This window comes from Oryctolagus cuniculus, chromosome 3 (genome assembly GCF_051225735.1).
Source record: "Oryctolagus cuniculus isolate XC-2025 breed Fujian yellow rabbit chromosome 3, ASM5122573v1, whole genome shotgun sequence".
Lineage (NCBI taxonomy): Eukaryota > Metazoa > Chordata > Mammalia > Lagomorpha > Leporidae > Oryctolagus > Oryctolagus cuniculus.
Genome location: NC_142869.1, coordinates 23,941,929 through 23,959,075, shown reverse-complemented (window position 1 = coordinate 23,959,075; position 17,147 = coordinate 23,941,929). Strand labels below are relative to the sequence as shown.

General features: G+C 41.6%; 1 protein-coding gene across 23 annotated transcripts in view; it reads right to left on the bottom strand.

Moving 5' to 3' along the window:
- The window catches only part of FN1 (fibronectin 1), a 68,217-nt gene extending 51,622 nt beyond the window's left edge, over positions 1-16,595 (bottom strand). For 12 of the 23 annotated variants that reach the window (XM_051848216.3, XM_051848219.3, XM_051848226.3 and 9 more), the window contains exons 1-12: positions 16,095-16,579; positions 15,045-15,173; positions 14,081-14,218; positions 12,347-12,478; positions 10,921-11,058; positions 8,950-9,108; positions 7,233-7,424; positions 6,283-6,462; positions 5,489-5,668; positions 4,169-4,321; positions 2,495-2,623; positions 1,357-1,500 (exon numbers count right to left, since the gene is read on the bottom strand). In XM_051848216.3, coding sequence (XP_051704176.3) covers positions 1,357-1,500; positions 2,495-2,623; positions 4,169-4,321; positions 5,489-5,668; positions 6,283-6,462; positions 7,233-7,424; positions 8,950-9,108; positions 10,921-11,058; positions 12,347-12,478; positions 14,081-14,218; positions 15,045-15,173; positions 16,095-16,242 — 1,822 coding nt within the window. In that variant the 5' untranslated portion in view covers positions 16,243-16,579. Of the gene's footprint in view, positions 1-1,356; positions 1,501-2,494; positions 2,624-4,168; positions 4,322-5,488; positions 5,669-6,282; positions 6,463-7,232; positions 7,425-8,949; positions 9,109-10,920; positions 11,059-12,346; positions 12,479-14,080; positions 14,219-15,044; positions 15,174-16,094 lie in introns of all 23 variants that reach the window. The other 11 variants (XM_051848217.3, XM_070071506.2, XM_051848221.3 and 8 more) reach the window with 1 other exon arrangement.
- Positions 16,596-17,147: the final 552 nt, after the last annotated feature.

Genomic DNA, 17,147 nt, shown 5'->3' with positions numbered 1-17,147 from the left:
GGGTGACTGGTATTTAGATAATCTATGGCTAGTGTGTTAGTGCTGAAAGGAATTTTACATGTTGTTATCTCCCTATTTCTCATTTGACAATTTCCCCATTTTACCAAGCAGAAAATATAGGAGTGAAGCTTCATGTATGTCTCTTTAGCAGTGAACAGAACACTAGGACCCAAGCCTTAGCTAACATTGCTATTGGTCACATGGTTCTATATCGTGTTTTCTGTGGCAGAATCTCTTATCACATTGTGGAGGAACTCAGTCTGAATTTTGTCACATTCACATTTTGCTGCCCTGGATTTCTTTGTTTCTTAACGGAGGCCATGTTTTATATCTAAAGTTAAAGGAGGTTTAGGAAACTTGGTATTACAATAGTTGCTCACATAATTAGGCTTTCATAATTTAACGGTTTTTATGATAACAGTTCAATGGATATTAAATTCAGTTTTTCTTACAAAAATGAGCTAATGATACCTACAGCTATGCATAATGTCTTTGTGTCCTGAAAAAAAACAAAACCAGCAATAAACATTTCAGAGTATTTGAACTGTGTGGGCAGAGTTGACCAAGTTACTCAATTGTTGGCCTGGACACTTTGCTCCAGACTCCATTGATCAAACCAATGAAAAGTTTGACAAAAAAGTCCTCAGATGACGTGTCAAGGGCACACATACCCTATGTTGTATTTCATATCACCTCTCCAAGAAACATCTCAGTTAAGAACCATAATATAAAATCCCAATCCATTAGTCCCTGAATAACTCAGTTCAAGGTTTCTATTTTTTGACAGGCAGAGTTAGACAGTGAGAGAGAGAGAGACAGAGAGAAAGGTCTTCCTTCCCTTGGTTCACGCCACAAATGGCCGCTGTGGCCGGTGAGCCACGCCGGTCCGAAGCCAGGAGCCAGGTACTTCCTCCTGGTCTCCCATGTGGGTGCAGGGCCTGAGCACTTGGGCCATCCTTCACTGCCTTCCCGGGCCACAGCAGGTAGCTGGACTGGAAGAGGAGCAGCCAGGACAGAACTGGCACCCCAACTGGGACTAGAACCCGGTATGCCGGCACCAGCCAAGGTTTCTATTTCCATGTATGGATTTGAGATAAAATTAGCTGGAGTGTGTTAACCCAATGGAATGTTCTCATCTAAAAAATAAAATTATATACAGGCACTTTTCAGTCTTCCATAGCTTTTACTTAATGGAGGGAAAAGGGAAAATAATTTTAGTCAAAAGTTTGTTCAATGACAGTGATACGGGAAAAGGATAGGAACAGAGGAGACCCCAGCTTAGCCATTCAAGTATTAATAAACACTTGATCCTGTTCTGTTGTTCCATTTTTCTTTTGTAGTAAAAGAGCTACTTACCTGGATAGGTCTGCAAAGGTTGGCAATGCCACTCCCCAATGCCTCGGCCATAGCAGTAGCACTGGTATCTGACACCATGTACGTACTTCTCCCATGAATCGCCAATTTGATAAAATGTTCGGGTTTCTGAGTCCTGGCATTGGTCTAAAATGTATGTAAGAAAAAGATTAACAGCCTTGAAGACTTCAAGATACACACTTAGTTTCAGTGTGCTAGAGCATATGTTTTTCATCTGAATACAACTTTACAACTATCCTTTCAAATACATTTGAAATACAAAATACATTTGAAAATAAATTTGATCACATGCTTTACCTTAGAGGATAATTAGAAGGAAAAAGTACTTATTGGAAGGAAAATTTAGTTTTCTAAAAGGAAAATACTACAAAATAAAACAATTCAGTGTATATTGATAATATGAATATAACTTGAGAGAAAAATAAATTAGATATTGTGCTTTACCCTTATAAATGCCACTGACTTACCACTGAATAGCAAGGGAAAAAATCTGCAATCATTTCATTTTATATAGTTCTTTAAAATTTAGAGGAACTAATTTTACATGGGAATTAATGAACTAGATCTTCACAATCAGTGCTTGCCAAGCGGCTTGTAAGAAAATTGCCCAAGCTTCTCTCTCAGACTTGGCAATCTGTGAGCAACCTCTGTTTCAGTAAAAGGAATACTAATGGGTTCCCTTAAACTTTGGAGTGCTGGTAGCATAACTCTTTTAAGGGTCAACCTTCCCTAGGTGCTCAGTTCTATTACAAAGGAGCAGCCTAAAGAATTCAGTCTTTTGGAGGAAGGTGTTTACTGGCATAATCCTTTGCCCATTTTATTGCACAGTCAGTACAGGAAAGTTCCTTTTCATTACATGGACAATCTTTAAGCTTCAGAGCCCAAGAATTAATTCCTTTCAATTAAAATAGACCTGTATTTATTGCCAAATTCATTAAAAAATGGGACTAGCAAATAATATCAAGATTATATATTGGTTCATGATTTAAAAAAAAGTCTTGGCAATGCCCTCTACAAGCACCTGATCTATGCTCAGCTTTGGTCATGTGAAATCAAATAACTCTCCTTATCTGAAACTTTCTAACCGTTCTGTGTCCCAAATGAAGATGAAGCTACTTACCCACAGGATCACACTTCCACCTGCCTCGGCCTTGACCAAAACAGGTACAATTCAGCATATGCCCCTCTTCATGACGCTTGTGGAATGTATCGTTCACGTTGTAAGTGATGTCATCAACAATACATTGATCTGTTCAGGAAACAGTTGAATGAGTGAAGAACCTTTTAAAGTTTCATTGATGAGATAGGGAAATGATACTTTATAAACATACAATTCTTTCCACTTAATTATCAACACCTTCCACTAAAGTAACTTTTCTACTAGTGTATGACAAATTTTTTTCAAAGCTTAATAATATTTTTGTTAAAAATTTTCTCTTATACACTTGCAGATGTCAAAAATTCAAGTATATGAAATATATACTTCTATATAAAGCTACTTTTTGAACAAATACATGTCTTAGTATTAAGTTCTGCTTAGTTAACAATTTCCTTTAAATCTATGCTTGATGTAAGAGATCAACCATATTTGTACAGCATCTAGCATACTGTGATGCTCTGGCCTTTGGAATGAGAAGCAGAGGAGATATTTAGATTTGGGAATGAAATAGCATCTACAGTATTCATAAAGTTAAAAAAAAACCTAGGTGAACTCTGTTCCTCGCTATGAAAGACCCTGAGAAAATTACTCTCCTTTGTCCTGTCTCAGCTTCCTCTGTAAAATGAGGCACTGGTCTGCACGCCTTATTAAGACCCATATAACTCTACAAAATTGTATGCAATTATTATTATTCCTTGATTTGTTACTCACTGTGCACCACAAAAGAAACAAATTCAGGCCAATATCTACACAGGTCTAACTACATGGGATATTAATTAGTGCAGACTTCCACCTGAACATGACTTTTCAAACCAAAGAAATAGAAAACTAAAACAGTTTTAATAAATCAAGAACTCCTGATATGTATTTGTATCCAAGGAGGAAAAGTTGATTTGAACAAAGGAGATTAGTCCCTCTCTGTAACTGTCTTCTTAAATTTGTATCTGCAAGGGTCTAATTTTAGAATAGCAATCTTTTTCTTTATAGAAATTATTCCATCTTTTCTAGACATGAATCCAGTAGACTAACCTCAGGCTCAAAGGATCAAATATTTGTGTTCTTGCCTTTGAAGTCATCTTTTTGGCTCAGTCTAAACATTCCTAGGAATGTTTCAGAACCTTAGAATGTCTGTGCCAGCTTTTTTTTTTTTTTTTTAAGATTTATTTATTTATTTGAAAGAGTTTCAGAGAGAGAGAGAGAATTTTCCAATTGCTGGTTCACTCCCTAGATGGCCGCTACTGCTGCGATCAAGCCAGGCCAAAGCCAGGAGCTTCACCCAGGACTCCCACATGGATGGCAGGGTCCCAGGTGTTTGGGCCATCTTCTGTTACTTTTCCCAGGCCATTAGCAGGGAGCTGGCTCAGAAGTGGAGCAACCGGGACAGAAACTGGTGCTCATATGGGATGCTGATGATGCAGGTGGCAGCTTTACTCACTATACCACCATGCTGGCCCCGTGTCAGCTTTTGTTAACTGGTTACCTGAAATACTAACCTTATCCAGCACAGTAGAATAGTAGAGAAGCATTGGCATATTCCTTTCCCTGCTTTTGGCAAAATACAAGTTTTTACCCTAAAGTCTGCTACTTTGGGTATACTTTGCCCTCTTGGATGTTTTCATGAATAAGCCAGCATACCTCGGAGCTGGGAGTAGGCAACACATGTCCATTCCCCACGTCCATTCCCAACACAGGTGCACCTCATCATGTGGCCCATGTCATGTTGCTTGTCCCACTGATCTCCAATGCGATACATGACCCCTTCATTCGTTGTACAGATTTCTTCATGGGCTGTTTGGAAATAGAGGAGAAATGCGCTGGTAAATGATCGCAAGATCTAAACAGGTTTGGTTTGGATGTAATGTTATCAGTTTAGTTGGATCATCTAAGAACTCTCACTCACAAAGAAGCCTTGTGTGTCTCAAAGGAATCTATGTGCTCCTGATGCAGATACCAAGGTTTGAGCCCCGGAGGCAGAAAGCCTTGTCCCGAGGGAAGGCATGTTGCAGCATATCATTACAGGAAGGGCTAGAGGATGTTCAACCAAGATAACACTTCACATATACTCCAAGGGCTCACATTGTTCTAGAAGCCAGGATCTGACTACTGCCTCACACACTTTCCTAGTTCTAGTTTATTCTAGCTCAAAGAGAAACTGTGTTTGGTCAGAGAATTGCTAGTAAGAGTGGATTTTCTATCTCAACACAATATTTTCTTTGGTTGAAATGAGAAAAATCAAATAAAAATCAAAATAAGTGTTAAAGAGTTGCCTTCCCTTATAGTAACTCCTGACAATGGCATAGTGTACAAGTTCTTAGTTGTAAAACTAGAAAATTAAATATAATCTATGGAGTTACTGAATTTTAAAAACAAATAAAAAAGATTGGTTCCCCTTAATTCATTCATATGAATTGAAGGCTTTTTTTTTTTAATCAAAGATTCTCTATTAGGAGAAAATACTGAATTTTGGTCACTTTGGTTCTTATTGTGTGAAAGAGCTTACTCCAGTCAATCCCAAATCATGTGTCAATATTGAAGGTCTGTGACTTTAGATATATATATATATACACACATAAATTATATTATATATAATATACATATACAAATTATATTATTTATATAACCTTTTAAGCCATTCAGTTGTGGACTCTTTACAAAAAAATCCTGTGCACATTTATATATCCACATTTACAAAAGTTGATTTTATCATATTTATATATTTTGCACATTAAATCATGTCAATGAGATTTTAAAGCTCTACAAATAATTATATAATTACATGTTTTCAACTCTAATGTATACGCTATAATCTATAGAGTCTATGTACATATATAATATGTCAAGTTTTCTGTTGTCTTAATGGGTGAAATTGCCTTAGTGGGTAAAACAGAATTAACTTGATATTAGTCTATCTCTAATCTCTGTCTACAAGAGCAACCTACAAGGGCTTCATCTTACCAGCCATGGGGCAGAATCCAAACTTCTGGTCGGCATCATAGTTCTGTGTGGTTCCACACCATTTCATGTTGTCCCTCCTGCCCTCAGAAGTACAATCGGTATAGTTGTGGTTGTTGTACAGGAAGGGGAAGTGGCATAAGGCACCATTGGAATTTCCACCTCGAGTCTGAACCAAAACTGCTGAGAACAATGCACAAATAGGAAGATAAGGACTACAAATGAGCTTTCTCATGCACAGAGGGAATTCCTATAAAAAAGTTCAAAAACAGCCCAGTTTCTACAGCTAATTCCCAGAGAGCCTAGCTCAGAATAAAAGATATCTGATAACATATTTCTAAGCTTCTTAGTGTATTCACTTTCACCTTCAAAATAGATTTACATTTCATTTTCACTCTTATTTTCCTAGCCAGAAAATAAGATTAAATGATAGCTTAGAATAAAATATAGTTTTAACCAGAAGATAAGCAATGACATTCAAACATCCATTCTGTGTATTCACAGTCTAGAGGGATTGCTTACTGATTCCAACATACAAATAGCTTTTCTTTCATCACATCATAACCCAACATGTCAAAATAAATGAACCACAGGCCTTTTCCCTTGGTGTCATTTCCCAGTTGTGTTGGGGGGGCTCAGAAGGATGCTCAGCTACTAAGTTCGCACCATGTCTCTTGGGTCCAAACTAAACAAAATTGATACCTCTTGTGTGCAGCCTCAGAATGAAAGGCTGGACAGCTAGATAATAAAAACAGGGCACAAAATATGGAGTTTTCTTACTAGAGAGGGACACTCACCAGTATGGTCTGTACAGAAAGAATACTTCTGGTCTTGCTCATAGTTCGAAGTCGTGCTGCACCAGAGATGTCCATCCTGTCGCCCTTCTGTGGTGCAGGAGTAGAAAGTCCTGCCATTGTAGGTGAATGGTAGGACACATGGCTCCCCATTTGAATTGCCTCCGTATGTCTGGGTTACAGCTGCAAACATAACCAAGCGAATCTCAGTATATAGAGCAGCTGTATCTCCTACAAGCAGCTGCTGATTTACAGCTTAAATGAGAGACTAAGCTAAGCATGTGCTCTAAAAGGAAAACGCTGTGACTATAGAAGATCGCCTGGCTAATCTCAGTAGCAATGCTTCACTCAAGAAGCCTTGTCTACTTTGGGTGGAACAACATCTGAATTCTTCTGCTGATGTTCTTTGTTACCACTTCTGCTACATGCCTCAGTTTCTCCAATTGTACAGGTTAATTAAGGATGCTGCTCAAGGATGCTGGGGAGATACATATAATTATATCCGTGCCATGAAAATTAGTATATGATGCTGTTTTGGGGGAAAAGTCAAGTGTGCCAGTTCTTAATGCTGTAGTTACCATCACATCTGTAGCCCAGATGAAATGCATTAGGTTATTGAAAGTTTACACCACAATGCTACTGAAATATGAAATGGAAGATACAGTGCAGATGATCAGCTATTCAGAATGTAACTCTCTTATAACAGCCTTTTACAGAAAAAAGGTAATGCATAGCAGTTTATTCCCTGTGACAGAAAAAAATACATAGATAAAAAGTAGTGTAAGAAAATACATCAAATGCCAACACTGCTTATTATCATGGGGTGGTAAAATTATAAGCTTTTCCTGTCTGCTTTATTGTTTCACTTTTTAAAACATAAATGAATGCACACTGCCTTTCAAAAACTCAATAGTGAAGTCACCAGTACGGTTTGTTGAAAATGTAATGCATACCTGTCTCTTGGCAGCTGACTCCATTGCCCAGGCACGTGCAAAGCATCTGCTTATTTCCTTGTGTCTTTAACCACTGCATCCCCTCGGAATACACTACACCACTGTCTGTGACGCAGTGGCCATAAGGAGCTGGCTGGGGATGAGGCTGGGGCTGGTAGACGGCCGTTCGGACATCTGAGAAGGGGCCAGATCCTAAGAGCATGAGAAAGTAAAGTCACAAAGCTGGCTGACAGAAGACAGCTAAGCACACTTCAGGGTGTCACTGAGATCATGTGCAATCCATGCTGTTAATTCGAAAAAAATGCTCCTCCCTTTCTGCATTTGATTTGCGTTTGGCCTGGGAAATAATCCATAAGGGTCTACCGAATAAATGGTCTCCATCTTCAAGGCCATGCAGAACGACTAGGCTTATATTTCTAAATGATAGACTGTTAAACAGAGCAGATGCTTTCAACAAAACTTCACTCATGCCAGGTACCGCAAAGTCCACACCTTCCCAGTTCTTCCCACCTGATTTCCTGGTGGCCTTATTTCTGGCCACTTTTTCCCTTGCTCCATGCTTTAGGCTCCCTGAGCCACTCATCATTTCCCCATTTCCCAGCACTCATCCTTCCTCAGTGCAGCTAACGTCATGTTTTGTCTTGCACTCATGCATTTCCCTTCACCTGAAATGGTCAGCCTCACCCTTCCTCCCTCAGCAGTTTCCTTAAGCTGAACCCTCCTGGGCATGGTCCTTCCTGCCACTGTTTTGAGAAGTCCCTGACGTGCTCCAGGAGACTTCCTGCTACCTGTGCAACTCTGAGCTAAAGGTGAGTGCCCTTGGCAGCCACAGCAGATTCTCGAGAAGTTGCCACCTCCTTCTGCATTGTGCTTTTCCTCATGGTGATTTGGGCCTGTGTTGCGCCTTTTGTAAAACGAATCAATCTGCTGGAGACAGCTTTCTTTTCAAAGTAATACAGTAAAAAATGTGTTTATCTTTTCTTTAAAGTTTTGGAAATCTCTTCTCTTGAAGGACAGGGCCAACAGCAGGGTCAGAACTGATGCCAGAATGACTGACAGACTCATTCCCATGTCTCCCTAAGTGTGCTGAACAGCAGGCACCGAAGGCACTTCACAAAGGACCCAAAGGCCAAGTGCATTTGGGATCCATGGCTGCTGCCTCCACATTCCCACCTTGGAGAGTTGCAATGCAAGGAAACAGAAAGCTCCCTGTAGTGGAGATTCCATTTTGCTTAGTGCACTCTTTCTTAACCCTTTTTGAACAATGCAACTCTCTCAGTATACTATCAGTGCTATTAATAAAAACAGTTAGCCTATTTATCAAGAGTCACCCCCATTTAATTTCCAGTTACTATTTTAATCGCTTTTAATGACTCTCTCTGATTTCCTTTGTGAAGGAACTTTGGATTCTCAAAGCACATATACACACCTTTGTGTATATCCATCTGTGGTGGTAGGTTTATGTATTATTGTTCTTTTAAACCCGGTTTTACTACTTGGGACTAAATCCATTTTTTCCCATAATATTCCTTTTCATTTCATCTTTAACTTTTCTCCAAAACTTAAAACTTTACTTTAAAAGAGAAGTTTTAACAATAACCTGTAAATGCTCCCAAGTAGTTAGCTAAAGCACTGCAAATCATCTTCAAAGGCATGTCTAAGAAAATAATTTCTTGTTCAACTTCCCACTTCCGACCCCTGCTCCCTGGTGTCTCACCGGTCGAGGTGGTCTGCAGAGACGCGTGCCTCTCACACTTCCATTCCCCTCTGCCGTTGCCTGTGCAGATGCACTGCAGCAGGTTCCCTCGGTTGTCCTTCTTGCTCCAGGTGTCCCCAATTCTATAGGAAGTTCTGGTGTCCTGATCATTGCACCTGTCTGTGTCAGAGAGGAAGCATTTAAATACAGAAATCAGGTCAAGATTGGCAAGTGCTCAGGGCAAACCTAGGAAAGGCATATACTAGCCTAATGCTTGAAGACCATTTTTTTGGTAGTATGCTCATAGTCAGCTCTGATGCCATAGGTAACAAACCCCTGACATGGGATTACACTCGTTACACTGGAAAGGGAGCTATATGGTTTGGGTTAGTTCCACTTCTCAGCCAAAAAACTTTTTCATCATCCTTCATTAGTTGATTTTTTTTAAAAGAGTTTCCACAACAGACTAAATGTGACCAAATTCATTCTCCAACGTGTTATCAGTCCTTCTCCAAGTCTTTCCAGCTTTCTTCTTGTAATGACTGTATACAGGGCCTGCCTTTCAAATGGGAACTTTCTTTAGAAAAACTAGGAACATCAGGGAGGTAGGCAGACCTCAAAGGTCTCTACCAATTGCCCCCAGGGAGGCTATAAAAAGAGTGATAGCTCTTTCTTCATTTGTTATGTAAAAACACTCTAGGGACCAAGGACCTCTTTGACTAAAATGTTTTCTTCTGTCCTGCACCCGACCTCAAAAGACCTTTTAACAAAAATCACAAACCAAATGGCCTCTTTGGAAATGTTTATGCTTTCCCTCCAATGGAATAGGGGATTAATGTAGAATGATAATTTGTAGCTAAAGCAGCAAGAGTTAACCCAGCCTTGCCCATATGTTCCCATGTGGGTATAAAGGACCCGATTCTTGTGAAGCAGGAATCACTGCAACTACAAAGTTGGAGATAAAAAAAGCTGAGATAGTAGATGAAGGTTCACACCATACATACTCACATGGATCTGCTCCAAGAATGGAGATTTGAATGAGAGCATCAAGACTGATAAGTGTGATGAGACATTAAATTGACTTAAGGTAAAATACTGCCACAAGGGTCTTGGAAGTCTGATGATCCTAACAATTTAAATGCAAAGCATCTAACAAACCAGCAAGTTCTGGGGAAAGTTTGGTCAGAATTGTTTTCCCTTTTCCATAAGCAACTTTTATTTGTTAGGCAGGAATTTGAATTTGGATGATAAATATTCCGAGAGAGTTAAATATTTTGAGTTAGATAAATCGCATGGGTTCAAAGTATTTAGATTTGATTTTAAGCTAGTTAATGGCTATTTTGCGTCAACAAACTCTACAGTTGCCATTAGTTTGAAATTCTTAAAAAAAAAAAAAAAAGCCTGGAAACTGGAAGGCAACAATGAAGACCTCAAGACAATCTTAGAAGGAACAAGATAAACACTCTTTTCTCTTTGCAGCACTGACAGGAAGCCTTAGGTAAGATATCAAGAAACACTATCCTTTACTTCTGAGTTAACCATTTTATTCTATTGGATAAGTATTTTTTTAACTTTCCTCAATCTGGCTTATGAATATGCTTTATTTAAGTTTCAAATACACGATACCTAAACCCTTAGAGCTTTGCTCATTTCCATGCCAAAAGTTGCTTCTGCAACTGTTTTATCGATTTCCTTGCTCTTAATACTTCAAAAATATGTCAGTGACAATAAAATATTGGTAGCTAAATCAGGCCCATGATATAGTTGCATCTGAATAAATATTAAGGTTCTTAGTAGGGGATAGTCTAAGATCTCATTAAACTAAATTTGCTTTCCCATGTAGTCTTCTCTGAAGAAGCGGAATAAGTTAGCTATAAATTTTCTTGACATTCAAAAGTTACCAAAACGTTCAATGTATTAGATGTATTCTAAGTGAACCACCCCCTAGGAATCCAGAAAACAATGTCTTTAACATAAAGCTCTGAAACATACTTCTGGAGGTACAAGTGATGCGTCCACTGCCTTCTCCCAGACAGGTACAATCCACCATCATCCAGCCCTGATAGGGCTTTTCCCAGGTTTCCCCGACAACATAGGAAGTGCCAGCAGCATGGTCAAAACATTTCTCAGCTGTAGAAAAATTTGGAAGAAAAACAGAAAACAAAAGGTTATTTTGAATTGTGTAGTCTCCCTGTAATTTGAATAGTAGTGTGTAAGCAAAAATACAGCCACAGCTTTTTAAGTGGCACTCTGTTCAGAAAGAAAGGCACACCCTGCAACTAAGCACTTAGCAAGTAGCCAAAGCAAAAGAGAGCTCAAGCCCATTTGGCAGGCATAAGTTCTCTTCTCCTAGTGAGTACACGGACTGCATATTTTCAGCTAGTCCCAAGCTTCACACTAACATTTGAGAATCTATGTGTGTATCTAGTGTGTGGGAGACTACACATGCAAAATTCTAATCTTAATTATGTATGGCCAATTATAAATTATGAAAGGCCTAAACAAAATAAGGAAGCTATTTAATAAAAAGCAGAGACAAAACAAAATTGAAAACCCCTGAATTAGAAAACAATAAGTAATGAAAGCCAGAAACTTTTGGATTTGTACTAATAGGGTTCAACTGAGAGTTGAGACTCAAAGAAGCTCAATAACTATCATTTTGAAAAGAAACCAACAAGGTGTGACAGCATGTACCATTTTCCATTTCACTCTAGTGCATCTCAAGAAACAAATGTGTCAAAAATGTCATTTATTTCCTTTTAAATAATTTATATCTTTTTTTTTTTTTGACAGGCAGAGTGGACCGTGAGAGAGAGAGAGACAGAGAGAAAGGTCTTCCTTTGCTGTTGGTTCACCCTCCAATGGCTGCCGCGGGCGGTGCAGCTCGCTGATTCGATGGCAGGAGCCAGGTGCTTATCCTGGTCTCCCATGGGGTGCAGGGCCCAAGGACTTGGGCCATCCTCCACTGCACTCCCTGGCCACAGCAGAGAGCTGGCCTGGAAGAGGGGCAACCGGGACAGAATCCAATGCCCCGACTGGGACTAGAACCCGGTGTGCTGGCGCCGCAAGGCAGAGGATTAGCCTAGTGAGCCGCGGCGCTGGCCAATAATTTATATCTTGACCATGGAAGAATCTGAGATCAGATATTAGACAAAAGAAATGACTTCTATCCTGAATTTTCAACTCTTGTGTTTTTGAAACACAACAAAATTAAGATTTCTATATGTGGTTAGTACTTTTTGACCTGATTATTTTAAGAAGGTTTGAAATTATATAACATTTCATTGTTTGAAATGAAATTCCCATTTCATGTTTTTTAAATTGAAGTTTAGTTCTCTTATCCATGTATTGTGACTTTGGTTCAACCCAACATTACAACAGTGCATCCCCATCCCAACAGTCCCTAATGGTCACACACCTATGGGCTTGCAGGTCCATTCTCCTTTCCCGTTGCCTAGACACACACACTCTAACATGTAACCACCAGTCTCATGTGGTCTCCTCCAGGTGTCACCGATCTTGTAGGACTGACCTCCTTCATGACAGCGGTCTGTTCAAGATAAAAGGCAAATGTTAGCAGGGGTTGGTACAGAGAACTTAAGAAAGAAACTTCTCATGTTCTACCTAGGGTAGGTACTTAAGTTGGCCAAAACAGAAAAACAAAAGAAATTTCCCATCAGAGACAGGGGGAAAGTTTGGTTACTTGGGATCAATTCAATTAAATGTCTGGCTTAAAACACAATGGAAAACCACAGAGAAATCTAAATGGCAAAGGAGAGGTTATAAATCCTTGTTCCCCTGGGAGAGCACTGGAAATTTGGCCATAAGCATGGCCTTTACACAGACACAGTAAGTTGTCCTCAGATTAAGTCAGTGAAAAGGCTGCATTGGGCATAACATTCTGGGTTTTGGAAGTATGGAGAGCCTGAATCTCATGCTGGAATAGAAAACTCATTTTGGAAGAAAGCAAAAGACATGAAGTGTGAAAATCCTGGTACTTTTCAAGACTGTTAAATTCAATGATTAAACATCCAAAGACTGAACTGCTCACTAGATTGTAAACATGATAGACCACTGACTCTTGAGATCTGCCTTTAAATGTGGTTAAATTCTCACCTAAAGTTTGGGCAAAGTTGATTAGACCTATTCACAAGCGATTGCCTTGTTCTCTTGGACAGAAGCACTTAAGATGACTTATATTTAAAAGAAGGATTAAAAAAATTTAAATGTTGTAGTAACAGACTCTCTTGGTAACCTGGCGAATCACACTGGAAAGACTGACTTAACTAAACTAGAGCTGATGAGACTTAGCCCAGTCCTCAAAGTCCCCTGGAAAAACAGTTTGGCTAATTATTCCATATTAGCACTAGGAACTGAAAGAATTGATTCTTGGGTTCAACCTATTGGTCATAAAGAAGCCAGATGCAAGAGATCTCTGCATTGCAACCAGGAAGGCTTATTCACTGTTCATCAACATCTTCCCAATCACTAGAAAATCCCATGATCAGTCTGGATTAAAGACACCCGGGAAATGTGGAATAAGCAACTCCCTTAGGCACATGTCACTGAAGTGGAATCCAAGAGATCTACTTGGCCATATCATGTATACACACACTCATAAATCTACACATTAAAACACTGATGTTGGGGCTGGTGCTGTGGCACAGCGGGTTTAGCCACTGCCTGCAGTGCCAGTGCCAGTTTGAGTCTCAGCTGCTTCGCTTCTGATCCAGCTCCCCACTGATGTGCCTGGGAAAAGCAGTGGAAGATGACTCAAGTCCCCGGGCCCTGGCACCCACATGGGAGACCTGGAAAAAGCTCCTGGTTCCTGGCTTTAGCCTGGCACAGCCCTGGCTGTTGGGAGAGTGAACCAGAAGATGGAAGATCTCTCTCTCTCTCTCTCCTCTCTCTGTATAACTCCACCTTTCAAATAAATAAATAAATCTTAAAAAAAAAAAAAAAAACCTGATGTCACCTAAGCTCAGACCAGTCTTCAGGAAGCCCAGGTGCCAACTGGGTACATTGGTCACCAGGGGTAAATCCCAACGTTAGGATTATCCCAGTCATCGATACCAGAAAATGACAGTGATAGTAATAGTGCAGTTTATATATATATGATCTTTTAATGTCATTTTACAGAATGTATCCTTACTTGCAATGGTGCAGCTAATTCTCCCTCTCCCAGCTCCAATGCAGGTACAGTCCCAGATCATGGAGTCTTTGGGGCGCTCATAAGTGTCACCCACCCTGTAAGTGTTCCCGGTGTACTTGTCAAAGCAAGTCTCTTCAGCTGAGGGGAGAAGGAAAGTCCATGTGAGCCAACAAATGTAAAAGCTTTTCTATCCCATGAATCCCATTCACAGAAAAAAACCTGAAGTTTAAAATAAAGTGAAATATGCAGATCTCTCTACCAAGGCCACAATATTTGACCTTTGACAAGTTCTCAAATTTCCCATAAATTAATTTTATTGTAAAGAGTTTTCAAGCCCTTAGGGAAAAAACACAGAAAGTGCTGCTTTATGACCAGCTTGATTGTGAAGGAAGGGTTTCAGATCTAATCTCTGACTCAGGAAGTCAAGCCATGGTTCACATAAAAAGCAAACAGTTTGAAGATCCCCCACCTCCCAGTAGGCACTTGCTAATCCAACCAACTATTTCCAGTGTAGCCTCCTCAGTGCCCCTCCGAAGCAGTTGCTATAATTTATAAGAAACGTATAAAGAGTCTCAAAGAAATGAGAACTTTGAAGTGGTTTAGTGGTTTTGAAAGGCTGCTGACAAATCGCTTTACAATATAGTGTCCACAATGAATTCTGGTTCATTCATACAGTTAAAGATCTGAGATTACTTTCTACTCAAACTTTTATAAGCATTTTTTTTAAAGAAAACACATAAAAATCTTTGATTTTCTCATCAAAAACATTGGGAAAGTAAAACAAGAAGAACTCTGGGAACTGATTAGAAATACGTTTGTTTGCATGTTTTAAAGGTTAAAGTAACATGTGAAAAGCAAACAGAAGCAGTTACCAAACTTTCATGAAAGAGGATAAAGTGTGGTTCTAATAACAAGCAACCCTTCAGCTATAAAAGTTCTAACTACCAAGTTCCCCACTACTTACGTTCAGGTTTACTCTCGCAATTGAAACCTCGGCTCCCTCCATAACAGGTACAAACCAGGGCATTGCCTAGGTAGGTGCGCTCCCACTGTTGGTTTATCTGATAGTGTTTCCCATTGTCGTAACAACCAGCTGTAAGTAATTGGAAGGAAAAAAGTTATTACATTTCCACCTCACCTTGTGATTAAATTATGATGTTTTTCTAACACCTAATCGACGAGCTTGATCAACAAACTTTAAAAAATAGTGACTCATCAAAATGCCAGAAGAATTTTTCTATCCAAAGAAGCATTTTTCTATCCAAACACAGATAGACAAGCTAGCTACCCAAAGAGTTGACTGCAATGTATACTCATGGATTTTCGGATTTTTTTTTCTTCTTTTTCAACTTGGCAAAATGTTACACAATGATGTCACTTCTGTGGGGCTAGGGGTCCACATGGAAGAAGTGGAGAGATTTTGAAAGGGAACATGCAAGGAACTCCAGCGCCCTTTTGGACCAGTAAATCGAGAAGGGCAACTTGGGAAAGTTTCTTGGAGCCAGAGTAGAGGAAGGCTGCACTTTGAAAACCCATCAGAGGCATTCTGATTTTTGATCTTGGTGCAGTGTCCCGAGGGGCCCCACAGCACTCTGCACCAACCACACCTTTTTCAAGTTAGTTGGAAACAACTAAGCTATTCATCGACCCTCTGCTCACCCTCATTTTGAAAATATCTAACCAGCTAGTTAGTAACAAAGAGAACCAGGAGCGGTCAAGACCACAGCGATCCCAGATGGAAAAAATGTACTGGGCACGCATCATTTCTCCCTGTAACGTTCAGTTCTGGTTCATTCATAGAAGGACGATATGAATGTGAAGAACTGACGGGGGCCCCAGAGGACACCCCAGAGCGCCTGTCCTCCAACGCATTGGCTCTCAGATCCACCCTGCCCTAACCGAGAGCCTTTTGTGTCCACAGCTGGTTTCTCTTCCTGGAGACGCACGTGCGTGCGCCAAACTTCAGCCGCAACTCGGGTCGGCTTTGGGGTCCCGTCCCGCGGTCGGTACTCACGCTTGCTCTGACTGACAGCCACTGGGCTCTGGGGCTGCACGATTTGCTGGGCTTGCCTCTTGCTCTTCGAGGCGGCGGTGGAGGGTACCGCTGTCCCCAGGCACAGGACGGACAGCAGCAGCAGCCCGGGTCCCGGACCCCCGAGCATCTTGAGACGGTGCGGGGAGAGCCGCCCTCACCCGCAGGCCAGTTACCACCAAGTTTGGTTCCCTGCGCAACCTGCGGGAAAAGTCCCTGGCAAATGCACCCGCCAGCGGCTGGCCGCCTCTAGGAAGGGGACGGGGACCCCGGGAGGGACGGAGGGATGGAGAGGCCGGGAGAAGTTGCAGCTGCAGGTTCCCTCCGCCCGGCTCGCGCCTGGCCCGCTGTGCTCCCCTGTGCAGCGCAGCCGGCGGGCGGCCGAGCCCCGAGCGCCGGGGCTTATATGGGACGGTCCCCTCCCGCCCCCTGCGAGGCCCCGGGCGCAGGCAGGCAGGGCCCGGCCCGCCGCCCCCAGCCCCCGCCCCCGTCCCCGCCGCCCCGCCGACCGCGCGCCGATTGGCCCGGGCCCGGGTGACGTCACGGGGGTCTGTGGGTTCGCCGCGAACAAAAGAGATGCTGATGGGCCGCCAGCAGCCGGGCCGGGGGAACTTTTTTTCGGTTTCCTTTGCGGTATTCAAACTTTTTTGGGGGGGGGGGTGTAGGAAGGACGGGAAGCGACTGGGAGGAAAGGGAGGGGCTGGGGCTGTGCGAAGCCAAGAGGGTGCCAGGCTTCCCCCCCTTTACTCTTTTTTTTTTTTTTAATTGGGGGTGGTGGTGGCGGTGTTTGAGGACATTGCGTCACCTCTGGAAAAAAAAAAAAATTCCCTGCTCGCTGGAGTGCGTTTTGTGGGGAGGAAAACTTATAAAGGAGCCATCACCTTGCAGCTGCAGGAATCCAGACTGGGCAACCCCAGGGCGGGGCCGGCCGCCCGGGTTCCCTCGCTGGGGTCTCAGGCGCGCAGCCGTGGGACTCGCTGTTCAGCCCCGGCGGCTTCTCGGCCCGGAGCAAGGGGGCGACGCGGAAAGCGACCC